Source organism: Nomascus leucogenys, chromosome 5, assembly GCF_006542625.1.
Source record: "Nomascus leucogenys isolate Asia chromosome 5, Asia_NLE_v1, whole genome shotgun sequence".
Classification (NCBI taxonomy): domain Eukaryota; kingdom Metazoa; phylum Chordata; class Mammalia; order Primates; family Hylobatidae; genus Nomascus; species Nomascus leucogenys.
In genome coordinates, this window is record NC_044385.1 from 14947261 (window position 1) to 14966333 (window position 19073).

The 19073-nt window shown below is 40.3% G+C and overlaps 1 protein-coding gene across 2 annotated transcripts in view; it reads left to right on the forward strand.

Moving 5' to 3' along the window:
• The window catches only part of PCNX2 (pecanex 2), a 307465-nt gene that overhangs the window by 122280 nt on the left and 166112 nt on the right, over positions 1 to 19073 (forward strand). For both annotated transcript variants that reach the window (XM_003267270.4, XM_030812668.1), the window contains exon 19: positions 376 to 526. In XM_003267270.4, the coding sequence (XP_003267318.2) occupies positions 376 to 526 (151 nt within the window). The remainder of the gene's footprint in view (positions 1 to 375; positions 527 to 19073) is intronic.

Consider the following 19073-nt stretch of genomic DNA (forward strand, 5'->3'; position numbering starts at 1 on the left):
GTCCTTCCAGTCAGTTGCTTTCTCTATACAAAAATATTGTCCATCCATGAACTCCCCTTTTCATGAGGAAATGTCTGTGAGCTGCATGGGTTATTCTTCACCCCCTCATTGGAAAATTTTAAAAATGTATTCCAAGGGGCATAATTCTGTTGGCCTCTGTACTTCCATAGGCGAGTTCTCCCTCACCCTCCTAGTGGTTTCCAACACATGAACCAATTTCATGGTATAGAGAAGACATTTTCAGAGGCCTGAAACAAGAACTGAGTCTGGCTATCCGTTAAGAGGAAAAAGTGGAAGGACAGTGATGTTATGTATTATTCATGGGCAACCCATCCTCTCGGCTAAGTAATGAGATTCTGCCCATTTTTATTGCAGCCATTTCTCAGCATCGTGCTGTTTGCCTTGGCTGGAGCCGTGGGGTTTGTAACACATTACCTGCTCCCTCAGCTCCGCAAGCATCATCCCTGGATGTGGATTTCACACCCCATTCTCAAAAACAAAGAGTATCATCAACGGGAAGTGAGAGGTTAGTAATATATCCCTCATTTAAAAAAAACAAAAACAAAAAAGGAGGGATAGGTATACATTAAACCGGAGAGCATGTGCAACAGTCTGAATGTACTTAATGCCACAGAACTGTACACTTGAAAATGGTAGATGGTACATTATGTGTATTTTACCGCAATAAAAAAGAAAAAACGTGTACCTTGGAGTATATGGTATTTGTTCCCAGATATTCTAGCCAACCAAGTTAAAGCCAGGTGAATCCGAAGAATGTTTTATACAAATATTAATTGGCTATTGGTTTTGTGGAAAAATAATATCATTCACACTTGAAGATTATGCTGTTCCCACAAAAACTGACTGGGGCCTAAGAAGAGCATCCCTTGACCATGCTCCCATCCTTCATGAAATGGTGGGGATGGAGCAGGGCCTGACCAATAACTTTAAGCACTCCTGAACGCTTGCATTTTCTTTAGCTTGCTTTGTTCATCTAGGCATACACCTGTATCTACACTTGGTTGACTTAGCAGTTTCCATGGGTGTCTCTGGCTATGATCATGTAATAGCCTGGTAATCACAACCATTTCAGAGCCTTAGAGAAGAAATAGATTTCTTCTAGATAAGAAGTTTTCTAGAAATTTTTCTGCTAGATCTTTCCTTGCTCTGTAATTCTGTGTTCTGTGCTTGAATGGCTGGAAGAAGACTGATTTATCCACAGTTTTAGACCCATCAAAGTTATTGCTCACAGATTATAACTGCTGTCTAATGCTGCTGATTCTGCACAGAGCTGTTTAGCCTATGTAACTTCTCAGTTGTTAGCAAGTTATCTAATTGTCTATATGTCCAGGCATAAAGATCGGTGAGGGGCATCAAGGTTTGTGGACTTAAAGTACTGAACTCAACCAAATCTGTCACCAGCAACTTCAGTAGACTGGTATGACAAAAGGAAAAGGGGGAAAATAATTTTTAAAATTTTTAAATATGCAAGAGTCACTGAAGATGCTGTCCAGAATAGAGAGTGCTTCCAAAAGGAGCATCTCTGGGTGGGCACAAGGAGCCGCCTTAGTTAGAAACAGCCCAAGTAGAAAAACTGGCTTGTTCAGTGGAGACAGATGGCCTCGCTGGGCTGCTGGGGTTTAGAAGTGCAGGGAGGGTAACTCAGACTTCTCTCCCCTTGGAGACTTACTCTTCCACCTACAGAATCAGGAGCAGCATAAGGATGGAGCTGCATAGTTTTAAATGTTCTGTACAATTTCATGTGCTACTTAAATGCAAATTATTATCAGTATTAGAAAAACTGAAAGAAGATAGACTCAGAGAAGGTTCCATCTATAATGGTTTGTATATTTTAGTCCACTTGTAGAGGAAAGTCCCTACCCCAACAGGTGACTGCCTGTGGATACATGGAGGACTCTGATGAAAAAGACCAGTTTCTATAGAACTTCTGCAGCCTTCAGGTTATATTTCCCTTTCATTCAAAAACCTCTAGAAAGACTAAGTGTTGGTGAAATTAGTGGAGTGTTTTGGGGTTTGTTATTTTGACATTATTGGTAAGTTAGTTGATGGAGATTTGAAGTAAGAAGCTTTAACTGCATATCTATATCTATATTTATATCTGTACCTGTACCTGTACCAATACCTTTACCTATACATTTCCTTATATTTTTACTTTTGTCTGTATCTATACCTTTACCTGTCTGTAACCTACACATTTGCCTATACCCATACCAGTACTTACTTCTATACCTTTACTTTTACTTCTATATATCTTTATCTTTACCTATACCTAATCTTTACCTGTACCTGTATCTATACCTTTACCTTTATCTCTACCTATACCTTTATTTTTATCTATAACCTTCCCTGTACCAATGATGATACCTATACTTTTACCTTTACCTGCACCTATACCTGTGCCTTTCCCTATACCTATTCTTAAACTATGCCCATGCCCATGTTAAACGTACATATTTAAATACCTTGCGGTGGGTAAAAAGAACATGTGAAGCTGAAGGAAAGGAAAATGAGACAGATTAGACTTGGGCTTCCCTTAGTGTGTGGCAGCTCAGAGTGTAGAATTCAACAATGAAAGACAGGAGTGGGCTATTAACAATTCGGTTTCTGTTTTTTGTTTTTTTTGTTTTGTTTTGTTTTTCGTTTTCTCCCCTGTATCTAAGACAGCCCCATTTAAATTAAAATCATTCAGCTATTTCAAGCCTACATGGCTCTTTTTAGTACAAGATTCAAGAACAAGTAAAGTGAGCGTGTTTGTGTGTCTGACTTCCCTTCTTGGAGGGCGAGTGAGTGGGTGCACTGAGTCCCTGTGTATCCCATAGGCGTAGGCTGGGAGGGGTCCACACTTGCTTACACAGTGTCAGGCAGAGGCTCTGTGGAAGTTTCTCACTTACCTACACTAGCTATTTATAAGCAGGCTGAAATCTAGCTGGGAGTCACTGGTTAGACAAATTAGGTACATGACGAAAAACAGATTCCATTTCAAAATTAGGTGTATTAGAAGGAAAACCCGCAGACGCAAAATTTAAAAATGATTTAAGCCCACTTACCCATTCTGGTGCCATTTGTGTCCTGAATTTCCTTGCCTCTTCTTCCTGGACTTCTGCCTCTTTGGCTTTGACTCTTCATTTTTTTCCACCAGCAACAAAACATGTACAGGAAACTCAGGCCAGGCACACAGCTTTTCATGTGAAAGTGATGCTCACATCTTCTTTCTCATAGGAGCACAGAATATTGTCACTGGGAAAGAAGGCAGGGCAGAGCAGGACTAGCTAGCGTGTAGCCCACTGCTGGGACACAGTGGTTCCAGGGCAGACATCACTAACCGAGAACAGAGTCCTAGAACTGGGCTGGCGGCAGACATTTCTAATCAACTGGAGCACTAAGATAAGGCATATGTGCTGCCCCTGTCTTAGAGTTTATTATATAATCCTATCCCACCATTTTACATAGATGGAAACTGAAGCCTAGGGACAGAAACATAACTTGGGTCCCACCGATTTTGTGGCCAGTGAGTGACTAGAGCCCAAGTCATTTCACTACCCACGTTGCTCTCATTCTGGGTGGGCAATCATGTACAGCCTGAATGTGGCTCTCAGGCTATTTTTGCAATCATCACTACCCAGAGGAGCCATAAGGCTACAATCACAGTAGGTCCTGTAAAGTCTGACATGCCATCTTCTCATGCTAACACTACCAGGCTTTCTTCCCTGATTTGATAGAGACTTGCCACAGTCGATTCTAGGCATTCTTGTGGCTTCTCAAACACACCACACTCTCTCCCTCTGCTCTCCTTGCTCCTCCCTTGACTAAGGATGCCATTCCTCCAGCTTCACTAGACTGACACCAGGCTGCTCATGCTTCAAGTCTCTGCAGTTTTTTGTTTTTTTTTTTTGAGACTGAGTGTCACTCTGTCACCCAGGCTGGAGTGCAGTGGCACAATCTCGGCTCGCTGCAACTTCCTCCTCCTGGGTTCAAGTGATTCTTCTGCCTCAGCCTCCTGAGTAGCTGGGATTACAGGTGCCCGCCACCACACCCGGCTAATTTTTGTATTTTTAGTAGAGCTAGGATTTCACCATGTTGGCCAGGCTGGTCTTGAACTCCTGACCTCAAGTGATCCGTTCGCCTCGGTCTCCCAAAGTGCTGGGATTACAAGCATGAGCCACCACGCCCAGCCCAGGTCTGTTTAAAATCAGCCCCTCCGGAGAAGTCTTGTCCCGACCACCTAAACCTGACTAGATTCCCCACTGCTCCCTGAGCCTCCCTTCCATAAGCACTTTTAACCACTGGTGCCTAAGGTAGACTGAGCTCCATGTCTGCTAGCACATACTCCTCCTCCAGTGCTCACGGCAGTGCTTGGTGTAGAGAGGGAGGCTCACAAATGCTGAACTGCATTTAATGTAACCATCATCACTCTGTAGTCGCTGGAACAAACTTTAAACTTGGTGCATATACTTCCTTTTGGCTTACTTTCCTTTCTGCATACTTTGAGTAGGTACTTCTACTTGGTAGAATGTGGAGATACCAAATAATGTTGGTATAAAATTCAGACTATGATAAATGGAAATGGATATTATAACTGAAGTTGAAGACTGCACGTTGAAACATATCTTTTTTAGTCAATTTATTTCTTTACCTTTGAGACTAATTTATTGAAAGTAAATATTATCTCCTCCCAACCTTGATATGCTGTTTCACCAGTATTTGAATTAGGAGAATAAAATTCTATCACTTACAGTACAGTTCAGCATCAGATGAATCATGATGGTCATGTGAACACAACCGAGTTATATTAATGTGTATGTGTGAAGTTGCTCCTTTAAAAAATTGCCATATTTCCCACCAATCTAAGTTAATCATGCTGAACATGAAGACAGCACTATAGGCAACAGCATATTATTCTAACTTGGAGTTTTGGAGACTAAATGTTAAAGGAGCACTCATATTTTTAGAAAATAAAGCAAATTAATTTTCCTGAATTATGATAATCATTCCAGACAAATGACTTTATTGATTGATCCCAGTCATAAAGAAGAACAAAGTTGGACCCAATTGAAAATTCGTTTTATCTTAAAACTTTCCAAAGGAATTATTTCAAAAAGCAAATATTGGGGTTGAGTCACATTTCACATGGTCCTCCAAAGTAATGTTTCCATAATATTATGATTCTTGGCTTTTAAGAATTAAAAATTGTGACCTGATTTGATGACTGTACTCTTACCATAAAAATGGGTTACAATGGAGTTAAAAGAGATTGAGACAAGGAATAAGTACGGTATTGAGATTCATTTATTTACTTGTTTGTTCACGTAGAAAATGCTTACGGATATACTATTCACTCATTCAGAAAATAATGATTGAGTTCCTACGAGATGCCAAGCCCTGTGAACCAGTGACGTAGGAGTGACTAAGATGTAGTTCCCGTCATCAAAAAGCTTATAATCTGGTAAATAAGCCTATGACTGTGTCACTGCAGAAGAATTGTGACTGCTACACACGTACAGTAATGCGGGCCGTGACACTAGGTTCTGCCCTGCAGGAAAGACCAAGAAACAGTAGCTGGGCATGATGGTATGCGCCTGTAGTCCCAGCTATTTGGGAGGCTGAGGCAGGAAGATCGCTTGAGCCCAGGAGTTAGAGGCTGTAGTGCACTATGATAGCGCCTATTGAATAGCCACTGCACTCCTGCACTTTAGCTGGAGCCACATAATGAGTTTCTTTCTCTCTTTTTTTTTTTTTTTTTTTTTTTGAGACGGAGTCTCACTCCGTTGCCCAGGCTGGAATGCAGTGGCTCGATCCCAGCTCACGCAACTTCCACCCTCTGGGTTCAGGCAGTTCTCATGCCTCAGCTGCCCTACTAGCTGGAATTACAGGCGTGTGCTACTACACCCTGCTCATTTTTGTAGAGACAGGGTTTCACTATGTTGGCCAGGCTGGTCTCGAAATCCTGGTCTTAAGTGATCTGCCTGCCTCGGCCTCCCAAAGTGCTGGGATTACGGGTGTGAGCCACCGTGCCCAGCTGAGACTCTTTCTCTTAAAAAACAAAGTAAAAAGAAAGAAGTAGAAGGCTGATATCCTAAGTGAGGAGCTTACAATTAATTTCATGTATCATTGCTTAAACCTTTCCAATTTATTGATATGCCTATAAAATGGAAAATATATGGAATTATATAATTAAATGTTGTGTTGATATCTGGTGCATGGCAGATAGTCAATAAACACTGGAGGAGAAAATTAATGATTAATGCTTTGTAAATTCACTAAAGGAAGGTTTTCTATAGGCTGATAAGGGCATACAAAGCCTCTTGTAGTAAAGGGTAGTTTGGAGGATTCACATGTACCCCTGTACAGTACTGAAAAGCTTAAGCTATACTTTTTGGATGCATTAGAATAAATTTAAAAAGATAATATACATTATAAAACACATAGGCCGGGCACGGTGGCCCACACCTTTAATCCCAGCACTTTGGGAGGCTGAGGTGGGTGAACCATGAGGTCAGGAGATCGAGACCATCCTGGCTAACACGGTGAAACCCTGTCTCTACTAAAAAAAAATACAAAATTTAGCTCGACGTGGTGTTGCACACCTGTAGTCCCAGCTACTCTGGAGGCTGAGGCAGGAGAATCGCTTGAACCCGGGAAGCAGAGGTTGCAGTGAGCCGAGACCACACCACTGTACTCCAGCCTGGGTGACAGAGCAAGACTCCCTCTCAAAAAATAAAACAAAACAAAACAAAAAAACACATCAATTAAACATCTATTTAAATTGTAATTAAAAAAAAAATCCACTACTACAAAACATTCACTAATGGGTCCCAAATTTGCAATTCTTATATGAGATTTACTTTACATTTTAGCAAATCTTGTCTGTCAGTTTACAGATAGACTAGTTTCTATGTGATTCACATGATTCTGAGAGCTCTTGCTTTTTATACTGTATTTTTCACTTACATCAAAATAATACATAGTATTAAAAATCAAATAGAACAAGTTGTAATGAAAAGCAGCAGACTCCTGTCAACTCCACCCTCCTGCCCCATTTCTGATTTTCCCTGTACGGAAAAAAAATGCTTTCTGCTCTTTAGGTATCTCTTCTGGTATTCTTCTAAATAATGATCGTGTGCATGTTCTGCTACTTCTTGGTATTTTAGATTTGTTTATCTACTGACTTTGCATTATAAAAGATAAGAATTTATCTCTCTTATCTTCCCTTCTGCATTAGCATTTTCACATTCCTCCTTCTCCTAATATAGTTTTAATATTTTTGTTGAACTTCTACTCAGGCTCTTTTTTAACTCTTAAGTCTACATGTTGTTCACCTCTGAGACCACTAGTATAGACCTTGATTATATTTCTTATTCAAATGTTTGTTTTTGTATTTGCTCACCATTCCAATAGCTATGTAGTATATTTCTCATTCCAACTTTCCACACAGACGAATCTGTCAGATAATCTATTAGCTCCGTCCTCCCTCCCTGACTCCCTCCTGGAACCTGCTGCAAATTTCTGTTTGTTGTTTCCTCCCCTTTTTGGAGTGAAGCTTGTCCTCAGTCGCTCCTGAGAAGAGGCACATGAGAAGAAACTTTCGAGACCTCCTCTGCTCAAAGTGTTTTATTCTACTTCATACTTCAGATAGTTTGTAGTGTGTAGCCTGCCAGGGTGTAAGCATTATTCCATTGTCTTCCAGCATCCACTGCTGCTGCTAAAAAGTCTGAGGTTTTTTGACTCTTCGTCTTTTGTATGTGACTAGTTTTTTCTCTGCAGAAAGCTTTTGGGAAGTTTAGGAGATAATTATAATGTTAGGGCCCAGCCTTGGACAAGACTGGGTGGGCTCAAACCCTGGTTCTGTCACATATTAAGTGTGCTTCGCCATTGTGATTCAGTTTTGTCTTCTATAATTGGGAATTCCTACATTAAATATAAAATCAATCCAAGAAGAAATGTAGCACCTTTAGCATAGTCATTGGCAGACAGAAAGCGCTCCCTAAGTACATCATCCTCCTCTTCCCGGGGTTCTGAAGTCTCATCATTTTCATCTGACTTTGTGCCTTGTTTCACCCATTGTGCTAGGCAGTTGGTGGCCCTTTATAATCTGGATGTACGTGTCATACATACAGTTTTGAAATTTTCATCAATAGTGCCATAGTGCCATCTGAATGCCTTATTTCACAGAATTTGCTCAGTAATTAAGTGAAACTCAATAATATATGTAAAAATGCTTTCAAATGTATCTAGTGCTAGTTAAAGGAATATGGCATGAGAGGCATTGTCTGATTTTGGAACATAAAATTATGCGGGGGTCTTTGGGAAGAGGCTTTCTTTGCTGTGGCTAGAGGAGGAAGGATGTATTCCTTACCTCGCCTTTTTCCCCACATAAGAAAGACGTGGGGATACTTCAGGAAGTAGTTAGAGACTTGGAAAACTCTCCAAAGTGTTTTTAACTCAAAATTACTAAAATAATTTGAAGCATAAACTGACCTAGTACTAGCAAAGTAACATAGTCATCATGTGCTATGATACTGGTGTGGGAAAGTGCATTTCAAATGCCAAATAAATGACTTCGAGCTGAGTTTTTAGAAACCAGCCTGTCAGTTGGAAGCCTGCTTTATTCATTATTCTCTCTGTTGCTATTATTTTCCTGCACCTTCCCTTCCCCTCATTTTCCCTTCCTCCCTGCCAGGCACTCTCATACTCTGGCTGATCTCCTCTAGTCCACTGGGAAACTTATCTTCCTGCGTCAGTCTCCACAAGGCTGGAGGTGCCGCAGGGGTTTGGCAGTGAAGCCAAGTTACACTGCAGCGGGAGGAAAAAGAAAAGTGGAAATCAGTTACCTCTGCTTGCAGCAGAGGGAGGCAGAGGGAGGTCTGGAGAAGCTCAGGCCAAACTGGGCTAGCATTAAGAAAGACAGGACTAGGCCGGGCGCAGTGGCTCACGCCTGTACCCCATCTCTACTAAAAATGCAAAAATTAGCCGGGCATGGTGGCAGGTGCCTGTAATCCCAGCTACTCAGGAAGCTGAGGCAGGAGAATCACTTGAACCCGGGAGGCGGAGGTTGCAGTGAGCAGAGACTGTGCCATTGCACTCCAGCCTGGGCAACAAGAGTGAGACTTTGTCTCAAAAAAAAAAAAGAAAAAAAAAAAAAGATAGAAAGACGGGACTTGGGACAGAGCTCAATTGTTAGCTGCCAGCCTCAGATTCCAGCTCTCCAGCAAGCCACAGGGTGTTTATCCAAGACTCATTAGGATTCTCTTAAACTGCTGATAAACCTAATGCAATATGGAGCTAAAATGAATGGTCAGTAGTGGGAGGGATACTTAAACAACTAATACTAAAAATCAGGAAGTTTTAATATGCAGCGTGCAATATATGCACAATGGTCCTACAGTGGCTTTGGGCTATTAGCACAACCAACATGGGAAAGGCTAAAGAGAGCATTTTGAGGAATGATGTTAGTTCTCAGCTGCAGTCGGTGTGGCCACTGTGGTGAGCCCTGACTCAGTCTCCCTAAAGTAGGTCTGCTGGAATCTTAGCAGAAGTAGCTTAACCATCATAGCTGTCTATGATAGGATGATATATGGATAGGCCATGGAGAAAATAGAAAGGGTGTTTTTAAGTAACCTTGTAATTTAAATAACATACAAATTACACTTTACCTGAGGGAGGATTTCTTCTGAATTGGACATTTATTGGGCACCTGCTGTGTCCTAGACACTGTTCTGGGCACTGAGGATGCAAAAGTAAGCACGTCGTCCTTGCTCTTGGCAAGATGGTTATTCTAACGAGAAGCTCTGTCTATCCTGTGGCCACAGTGAGAGCATTTGGAATTCTCTCCTAGCCCTCTTTATGTAAAAATGTTGATCTAACCTTTTTCATGTGAAAAAGGTACAAGTGGTTCCATTCGCTTTTTCAGTTTTATTATTATGGTTTATTATTATTATGGTTTGGTATTAATTGAGGGCCTTTCTGTCAAGAAGAGAAGGCACATTTCACACTAATTCTGCCGAGTTTCTCCTGCTTTTTGAGGAAATGTGAAGGACACATTTTTATTCCCACTGAACTAATGAAAAAAAAAATCAATGGGGTGGTTTTGGGGAAATGAACATTAAAAAAATTGGAGTAAGACTTTGTATCAAATGAATTTCCAGATGTATTAAAAATTTTAAATGTTTTTTAAAATGAAGGAAGAAGAAAGAAACCAGAATAGCACTGCAAGAAAATGTAGGTCACGTTATATCATCTTGGTTGAGGAAGAGAAAAAGAATTTTCTAAGCATGATGCCAAAGTAAAAACCTACTAATTAAACAAATGAAAGTTTTTATTCCTTGAACAACATAAACTTTAATATTCTGATTCTCTCACGTTGCTCTTCCCTACCTTGTATTTCTTTGAGAAATTTACCATGATGTTGAACCTGATAATGTTTATCAATTCATTCAAAATATATTATTGTGTTGCTGGGACTGTGTAGGATGCTGGGGACCTGGAGAGCAGATATTCTGAGAAAATGAAATGCTTTGGCCAGAAGCAAACCCAGTACCCTCCAAAAGAAGCAGTACCCACTGTGGGGAAGCATCAGCTTCTCCTCAGACTTTGTTCTACTAGGCATCTTCTTAATTAAGTTATTAATCCATCAGTTAATCAGGTGAATTACCTGAGATTTCCTGAGTGGCCACTATGGACAAAGTCTGAATGCTGACTGACTGAGAAGGACGGCCCTGGCCCCGCTGGCTGCAGCTGCAGCCCTCTGGAGAAATGGTCATTCATCCCATGGAAGAAAGTACAATGAAAGAAACACATAGGGGGTTGGGAGGGAGTGCAAGGGAGTCTTAATTTAGATCTGAGGGGAAAGGAAGGGCTCCTTGAGGAAGTGATATTTAAATTGAGGCCTAAGTAAAGGAAATGGAGTGGAAAAAAATATATATATATATAGAGAGAGAGAGAGGCCTAAGGATAAGTGGAGGAAGAGGATTGCAGGCATGGGACTGGGCCATGGGCAGCCCTGAATTCGCTTACTTGAAAAAGAAAAAATGACGGACTATGGGTTCATCCTAAACGGAGATCAAGGGCTTTGAGCAGCAAGGATGATGTGACTTCCTTTACCCTCCATTCATGCTACTGGTTTTGTAAATGAAGCCTATTTCTAAACAACATGTGTACATGTTAGTGCTAAGAACTTGATGGTAGCTGAGGTTTGACCCAGGAAGACAGATGAGAGTGAGAAAAGCTTACAGAAAAAAGCAATTGTCTATAATAAGGGGATGATAACAGCGCAGATGTGTTCATTCCACTTGGCAGAGTCTTTCTGCCTTAGATGCCTCAGGGGTGACACCAGGGATAGTTGATTCAAGCTGCATCCCCATTGAAATGCGTCTGGCCCTTATACAGCAGGAAGCCCTGTATCCTTGCAGCTTAAATCCTAATTCAAGGTTTGTATTTGTGAAGATTGTCTTTCTAAAGCTGAAAACATCCTGAGGCTTTTTATTAACTTTTAATTATGGAGAAGAACTTATTTTAGTAGCATAAAGAGTCTAAACAAAACATAACCTGAAACCCTTTAAGAAAATTTAAAGCTTTTAATTGTAATGAGTTATATATAAACTTGTAAATGGTATAATTAGTTTGCATTCTTTTTCTCAAGGTCCTAATATTCCAGAGAAAAGAGAAATAATCATGCTAAAGTATTGTTTTTTTTATGGTCTCTTTGCATATTTGAGACATTACAGAAAGGCAGTTACAAAATATCATTGCGAAGATTTTCTTTTTGACTTGACTTTGTGTGAACCCTAACACAATCTGGGGATGCAGGGAGCACATTTGCTATGCTGCTGCATGCACAAGCCCTCCTTTTTCTAGCTTTTCATGGTTGTTGTATGTGAAAGGAGTAAGTTTAATCTTTGAGGAATCAGAATTCTGGACTTACACTTTTGTTTTAGCTTCTTCTTACATTATTATTCATCTTTCAATGTGTCCCTTTCTACTTCCAACTATAAACATTCAGTATGAGTTTCATTTATCTGTTAAATGTTTTCCTCATCTAGAGATTGAAGTGTGTCATTAGAATAAATTGCTGAGATTGGTAGAAGCATTCTAAGATAAGTAAGAATTAAAGTGAAATTAAGGCCAGGCGTGGTGGCTCAGGCCTGTAATCCCAGCATTTTGGGAGGCCGAGGTTGGTGGATCACTTGAGGTCAGGAGTTCAAGGCCAGCCTGGCCAACATGGTGAAACACAATCTCTCCTAAAAATACAAAAAATTAGCCTGGCGTAGTAGCACGCTCATGTAATCCCAGCTACTTGGGAGGCAGAGGTTGCAGTGAGCCAAGATCCTGCCACTGGACTCCAGCCTGGGCAACAGAGTGAGACTCCATCTCAAAAAAAAAAAAAAAAAAAAAAAAGAAAGAAAGAAAGAAAAAAAAAAGTGAAATTAATATCCTGTCAATATGCAGTGTTAACGGAACCTGAAGTCAAAAGTTTGGGCTTGGTGATCCCTGGGATTTGTTCTCTTCTCTGTCATTTCTTGATATTTATTTTAACTTGTTTCCTCACCTTTTCCCATCTCTGCTTTGACTAGATGTTGTACTCAACACCCACCAGGAAAACCGTGCCTTGGGATGAATCTTTACCTGAAATGTTTTATTTCATTTCCGCTTGCTGGTGTATGCTCATAGTGTAAACACATTTGCTGTCCTCTCATCTAGAGATGCAGAATTAATCCATGGAAAGCAGTGGTAGTTTTTATATGACATTTAGATGTCAGCAGCTGTCACTTTCATTCCTTTGAAGTACTGTGGGCAGTAAACTAGAGCTGAATTATGCAGTTCAACCTGGTTTCTAACTCAGTCTTTTTCTGTGACTCTCCTGTTCCTATAAGACTAATAGTAAAGGTTTTGTAACTTATGAATTAACTGGTTTCCAGTTCCCCAGAATATTTTATCCCTTCGAAAGTCCAACGTAGAGCTCCTTTATAGCTATCATCTTGCTTTGCTTCTAAGTAGAGACTAATTATCACCTCTTAAAGATCCCTGGCCTCAGCCCATCTCCATATGTGTAATTGTGGCCATATAGAATGCAGGGCCTGCCAACAAAATGCTGTTCTAATGTCAGACAGCAGAATGGTACTTACAGTCCAAGTCTTCCTAAAGATTAAATGTTTTAGTCACTTGCCTTAAAGTTGTGTCTATGATATACAGTTGACCTTGAACAACACAAGTCTGAACTGTGTGGTCCACTTACACATAGATTTTTTTTTTTTTCAGTAAAAGTTATACCTAGTGCTCCTGTCTCTCCTGCCTTCCCTTCCACTTCCTCCACCTTTTCACCTCTGCCACCCCTGAGCCAGCAGGACCAACCCCTCCTCTTCCTCCTCCTCCTCCTCAGCCTACTCAACGTGAAGATGATGAGGATGAAGACCTTTATGGTGGTCCACTTCCACTGAATGAACGGGAAATATATTTTCTCTTTCTTACGATTTTCTTAATAACATCTTATTTTCTCTAGCATGCTTAATTATAAGAATACAGTATATAATACATATAACAGATTAAATATGTGTTAATCATCTGTTTATGTTACCAGTGAGGCTTCTGATCAACATTAGACTAATGGTAGTTAAGTTTTGGGGGAGTCAAAGTTAAATTCGCACTTTTGACTGTGCAAGCGTTGGCGTCTCTAACCTCCCCATTGTTCAGGGGTCAACCATTGTTTCACATGCTCACACACACACCCTCCCCAGGTAGTTCAGATGGTTAGAATCTCACTGAATAAGTATTTCACTCTCCAATATTTGGAAAGGCATGGATAGTGAATTCAGAGCTTATCGGTGTTGTCTCTTTTATTTGAAATTCATTGTTTTATGTGTTTCTGAGATGAGTAAACTGAAATTCTTATGAAAAACCTACTTTTGTTACCATGACCTGTGGTAAATTCTTGTAGACTGTAATGGGATTATGTCCCTCCACTCAAATCAATCTATCTCCACTCACTGGAAAATGTCATTTTCTAAAAGTAAATGTGACAAGGTTTTGAAAATCTGGTTCTTACTCCCCCATCCAAATGGTGCCCAGGCTATTCTACAGTGATGACCCAGCCACTCAAACGTTTCCTTTAATTCATATGTTTTTCTAATAGCACTGGGAAGAGATTGGCTTATATTTCTCTTTATTTACATTTTTTTTGCAGGAATCTAGCTAAGGTTGTCATGTCTCTCTGAATTGGTGACAAATGTTGATAGAACTCTGTAAATGTATTTTTATAGGCAGGCTGAACTGCATTTGATGTGATGGCCTCAATCTGACACTGTTGATCTCTTATAAACTGAGAAATCAGAAAAAGTAATTTTGTACAGAAAGAAACTTAACTATAACTGATTGTACTTTATGAGAGATTAAAATAGGAAATGTTGTTTAATACACTACAGTTACTTTTTTTATTTTGTAATCAGAAAAGTACTTCAAAAAGACTGCTTTTTTCCCCCAAACCCTCTGTTAAATGTAATTATCCAGAATTCCCTCAACCACTAAAAATGATAAGATAATAAACATTTACCAAACCCCAACTCTCTGGCAGACATTCTAGTAGGTACATAGTACCTACCCTTAACAAATTCAGAATCTAGTGGGAAGATTCGTTTTTAAGTGAATAATTACTCTATGATGTGGCACCTACTAAAATTATAGAATTCACAGGGTACAGTGATGGCATGAAGGAATAACATTCTTTGCTTTGAAGCTAGAAGTAATACAGGTTGAGTACCTCTTATTTAAAATGCTTGGGACCATATTTCTGATTATGGTTTCTTTTGGATTGTGGCGTATGAGCATTTCTTTAGGTGTCATGTCAGTGCTCAAAAAGCTTTGGATTTTGGAGCATTTCAGATTCCAGGTTTTTGGATTTGGGATGCTAGACCTGTATATACAGAGCACCTGGCTCAATGTCTGGCAGACACCTAATGGGTATTCCATACATGGGACTTCAGTAGAGCACCGAAGGTAAGGAAGTGGTGGGGTCTGCCCAGGAGCAGGCAGCAAGGGGGTGCACGGCTTATAAAGAATTTTAAAACAATAAAAATACCAATTAAAAGTTACCCCTTTTTACTGTTACCATGTACTGAGAATGCTAAACACTGTCAGTGGTAAATCCTCCTCCTACCAGAATGATGCTTCAAAGGCCCTGCTCCTGGCAGCTTCTGGTAGTGACTGTATTGGAAGCAGGGGGCTCAAAGGGGCCTGAGGTGTCCAGAAGGTGAGACGCCAGGTCCTGTAAACAGATTAGGAATTTCTCAAGCAGGAAAGACTCAGGGTCATTCCAGGGAAGCATCTAGCACACATAGAGGCACATAAAACATCATGGTTCACTCCAGTGCTGGGGGAAATAGAAGTCGTTTTCAATAAATGGTGGCAGTCAATCAGATATTAACATGGAAAAAAATGAGGCTTGGCCCCTGTCTTACACAATACACAATAATCAATGCTGGATAGTTTGCTGATCTAAATGTGAAAGATAAAGCAATAAAGGTCTTAGAGAAAACCATAGGAGAATGTGATCATGATCTTTTTCTCTTAAACATAGCACCAGCCAGGCGCAGTGGCTCATGACTGTAAACCCAGCACTTTGGGAGTCCGAGGCAGGCGGATCACAAGGTCAGGAGATAGAGACTATCATAGCTAACACGGTGAAACCCTGTCTCTACTAAAAAATACAAAAAAATTAGCCAGGCGTGGTAGCAGGCGCCTGTAGTCCCAGCCACTCAGGAGGCTGAGGCAGGAAAACGGCATGAACCCAGGAGACGGAGCTTGCAGTGAGCCGAGATTGCGCCACTGCACTCCAGCCTGGGCGACAGAGCAAGACTTCATCTCAAAACAAAAAAAACCAAAACAACAACAACAACAAATAGCACTGAAGGCCCTAAATGGGAAAAAATGAGAAGTTGTAACATGTTAAAATTATGTATTTCTTTTTTATAAAAGATACTATTAAAAGAGTGAAAATCTAACCATAAAATGGGAGAAGATTTTCTTCATGCATATACTGGCTAAAGACTCATACCTAGCATGTATAAAGAACTCCCAAAAATCAATAGGGAAAAGACATATAATCCAATAGGAAAAAGAACCAGGCAACAGAATGAAGAACTGCTTCACAAAAGTGTGTATCCAAATGGCCAGTAAACATGTAAAAAGATACTCGTCTGCATGAGTCATTAAATAAATGTAAAATAAAACCATAATATGATACCACTCTACACACGGCAGCATGGCAAAAATTAAGAAGAGAGAAAACATTTTGGCGAAGATGTGGAACAGAAAAGAACTCTCTGGTACCATCTGCGGGAGTGTAAATTGGCACAATACCTTTGGACAATTCTTTGTCATTATCTGCTGAAGCTTGCTATATGCACACCTGATAACCTATGAATTCTACACCTAGTTATATACTCTATAACTAGGTTTTGATGACTGGAGTAAACTTAAAAAGAAAAGGAAGATAAGGTTGTTGAGAAAATGAGTGTAGCTACATTTTTAAAAAATGAAAATATTTTCCGGGTAATACCTGGAAAATAACCAGCATCTGAAAGAAAATATAAGGCCAAAAGAGGGTATTTTTTTCATGTTTTTGAGACAGGGTCTATGCTCTGTTGTCCAGGCTGGGGTGCAGTGGTGTAATCAGGGCTTATTACAGCCTCAACCTCCCGGGCTCAAGCAATCCTCCCACTTCAGCCTCCCAAGTAGTTGGGACTACAAGCATGCACCACCATGTCCAGCTTATTTTTAAACTTTTTGTAGAGACAGGGTCTCCCTATATTGCCCAGGCTTGGGGTATATTTTTAATGGAAGATATTATAGCAATTTTTTTTTCTGATGAGAACGATTCGGTAAAGAGAAGAAAAACCAAAGTAATGCAGCAGAATGGGGGATCACTGCAAGAGACAAGTCCTCAAGTAGACAGATAAGAAGGATTGGAATAGAGTGTATACATCTGGCTGGGTTAGGAAACAGTTTATATGCATAAAAGATAATTATAATTTTTTAGACAAAAGTGATTAAGAGCACAGAAGACAGAAAAGAAGGGATATATATGCAGAGAGCGAGCACATGGAATCAACCCAGTTTAGTCCTTCAGTCCTTTAGTCTCCATGTATAGAGGAAGATCATCCAGAAATTGGCTCTCAAACTGGAGCATGTATCAGAATCATTTGTAGGACTTGTCAAAACACAGATTGCCTTGCCCAGGGCCCAATCCACAGAATTTCTGACTCAGTGGGTCCAGGATTGAATCTGAGAATTTGCATTTGTAACACATTCCTAGGGGATGCAGGTACTGCTGGCTCTGCTGTTCCTGAAAGTACTCCCTGAGTTCCAGGAGTATTTGCATCACCTAGAAGTTTATTAGAAATGTAGAATGTCTGGCTCCATTCCAGACATACTGCGTCAGACTCTGCATCTTAACAAGGGACTTATTTGCATGTTGATGTTTGAGAATCACGATTTAGGACAGTGTTTTTCGGCTTTGCCCTGAAGTGATTTCAACGTACAGCTATGAGAAGTGAGAAGAGCTGGTTTAGGATGACTCCGGGTATATTGTCTGCATGGCTGAGTGAATGCAGGAATGTATGAGGAAGAGAAGGTGTGTACAGGTTGACAGCGTTACGTTTGTGACATGTTGTATTTGAAAGTTCCTTTGGGACATCAGATGAAGCTATTCAGTTGATTAGTTAGATCTGAAGTCCAGGAGAAAGATAAGATATCGAGTTATAGATTTGAGTGTCATCAGCATGGAAGTAATAATTAAAGTTACAGGTGTTGAAGACATTAGCTCAAGAAGATAAGAAAAATAATAGGGGGAGAAGGAAAGCAGATGACCAGGGATAGGGGAAGAGGAGACAACAGAGGAAATGGGAGAAGGGTAGGGCAAAAGGTTTGGGCACAAGCCGGGGATGGTGGGATGGGGAAGCTAAGGGCAGAGCGAGTTCTCAAAAGAAGGGAGGATTTAGTGATGTTTTATACCTCAGAAAAGTCCAGTAAGAGAGACTGAGAAGTATCAGTTATTTGACCATCAGGAGGTCACAAGAGGCCCTGCCACATGCAGGTCAGGGCAAGGGTAGCTGCAAATACCCAGGGGCAGAGGTGTCCCCAGTAAGTGGGAGACACAGAAGTGGGAACATCAGATATTGACAAGCTTTCCAAGAAGCTGAGAAGTACAGAAAAGGCCAGAGTGAGCTCTAGAAGGAGGTTCAGGGTGGAAGGTGAGTTTTCCACACAGAGAAGACTGGGATCTTGCCATTGGCCTTGGAAAAGAGCTAGTGATGAGGCAGGGAGTGGCTACTGAACCAAGATGGCAGGAGCATAAGATGCGGGACATCGGTGGAGCTTGGCTTCAGGAGGAGCCAGAAGTAGATATGAGTATAAATGAATTTGCAGTTGGAGGGAATTTGTACCTCATAGACTTTATTTTCTCTAGAAAGTGGGGGTCAAAGTCATTTGCTGGGAGGGAATGCAGGAGGGGTCTTGAAGATTTCTTTTTACTACTCTACTACTCTAAGATGACTTGATGTTATATGACAGCCCATATACTTTCACAACATGTTAAAATCCTTTAATCTATATGTAAAATGTCTAATGTGTCTAGACTTTATTGTGTATAAACCATTCATTATGAAATAACACATTTCCAAATCCACTCCAGAAAAAATTATACTTTGTCCATTAGGAATATTCAACATTGAATTCCTACCCAGCATCCTTGCTCTTTGAACTTTATTCTCCTCCCACTCTTCCTCCCTGTTTCATCTGTCGCTAAAACTTCTTTTTATTTTTACCTGGATGATTTCTCATTGTCTCTTCTATTTATTAAGCTCATGGTTGGAGTGTTTGTTCTAATAATACTTTATTTCCAATATCTTGAAGGACTTTCACTCTATCCTCACCATTCCTAGCCCATTCGAATGAATTCTTTTCAAGTAAGATTTCAGAATGCCAAGTCTCTCTTCATATATATATATATATATATGTACATACACACACACACACATATATACACATATATATACATATACACACAC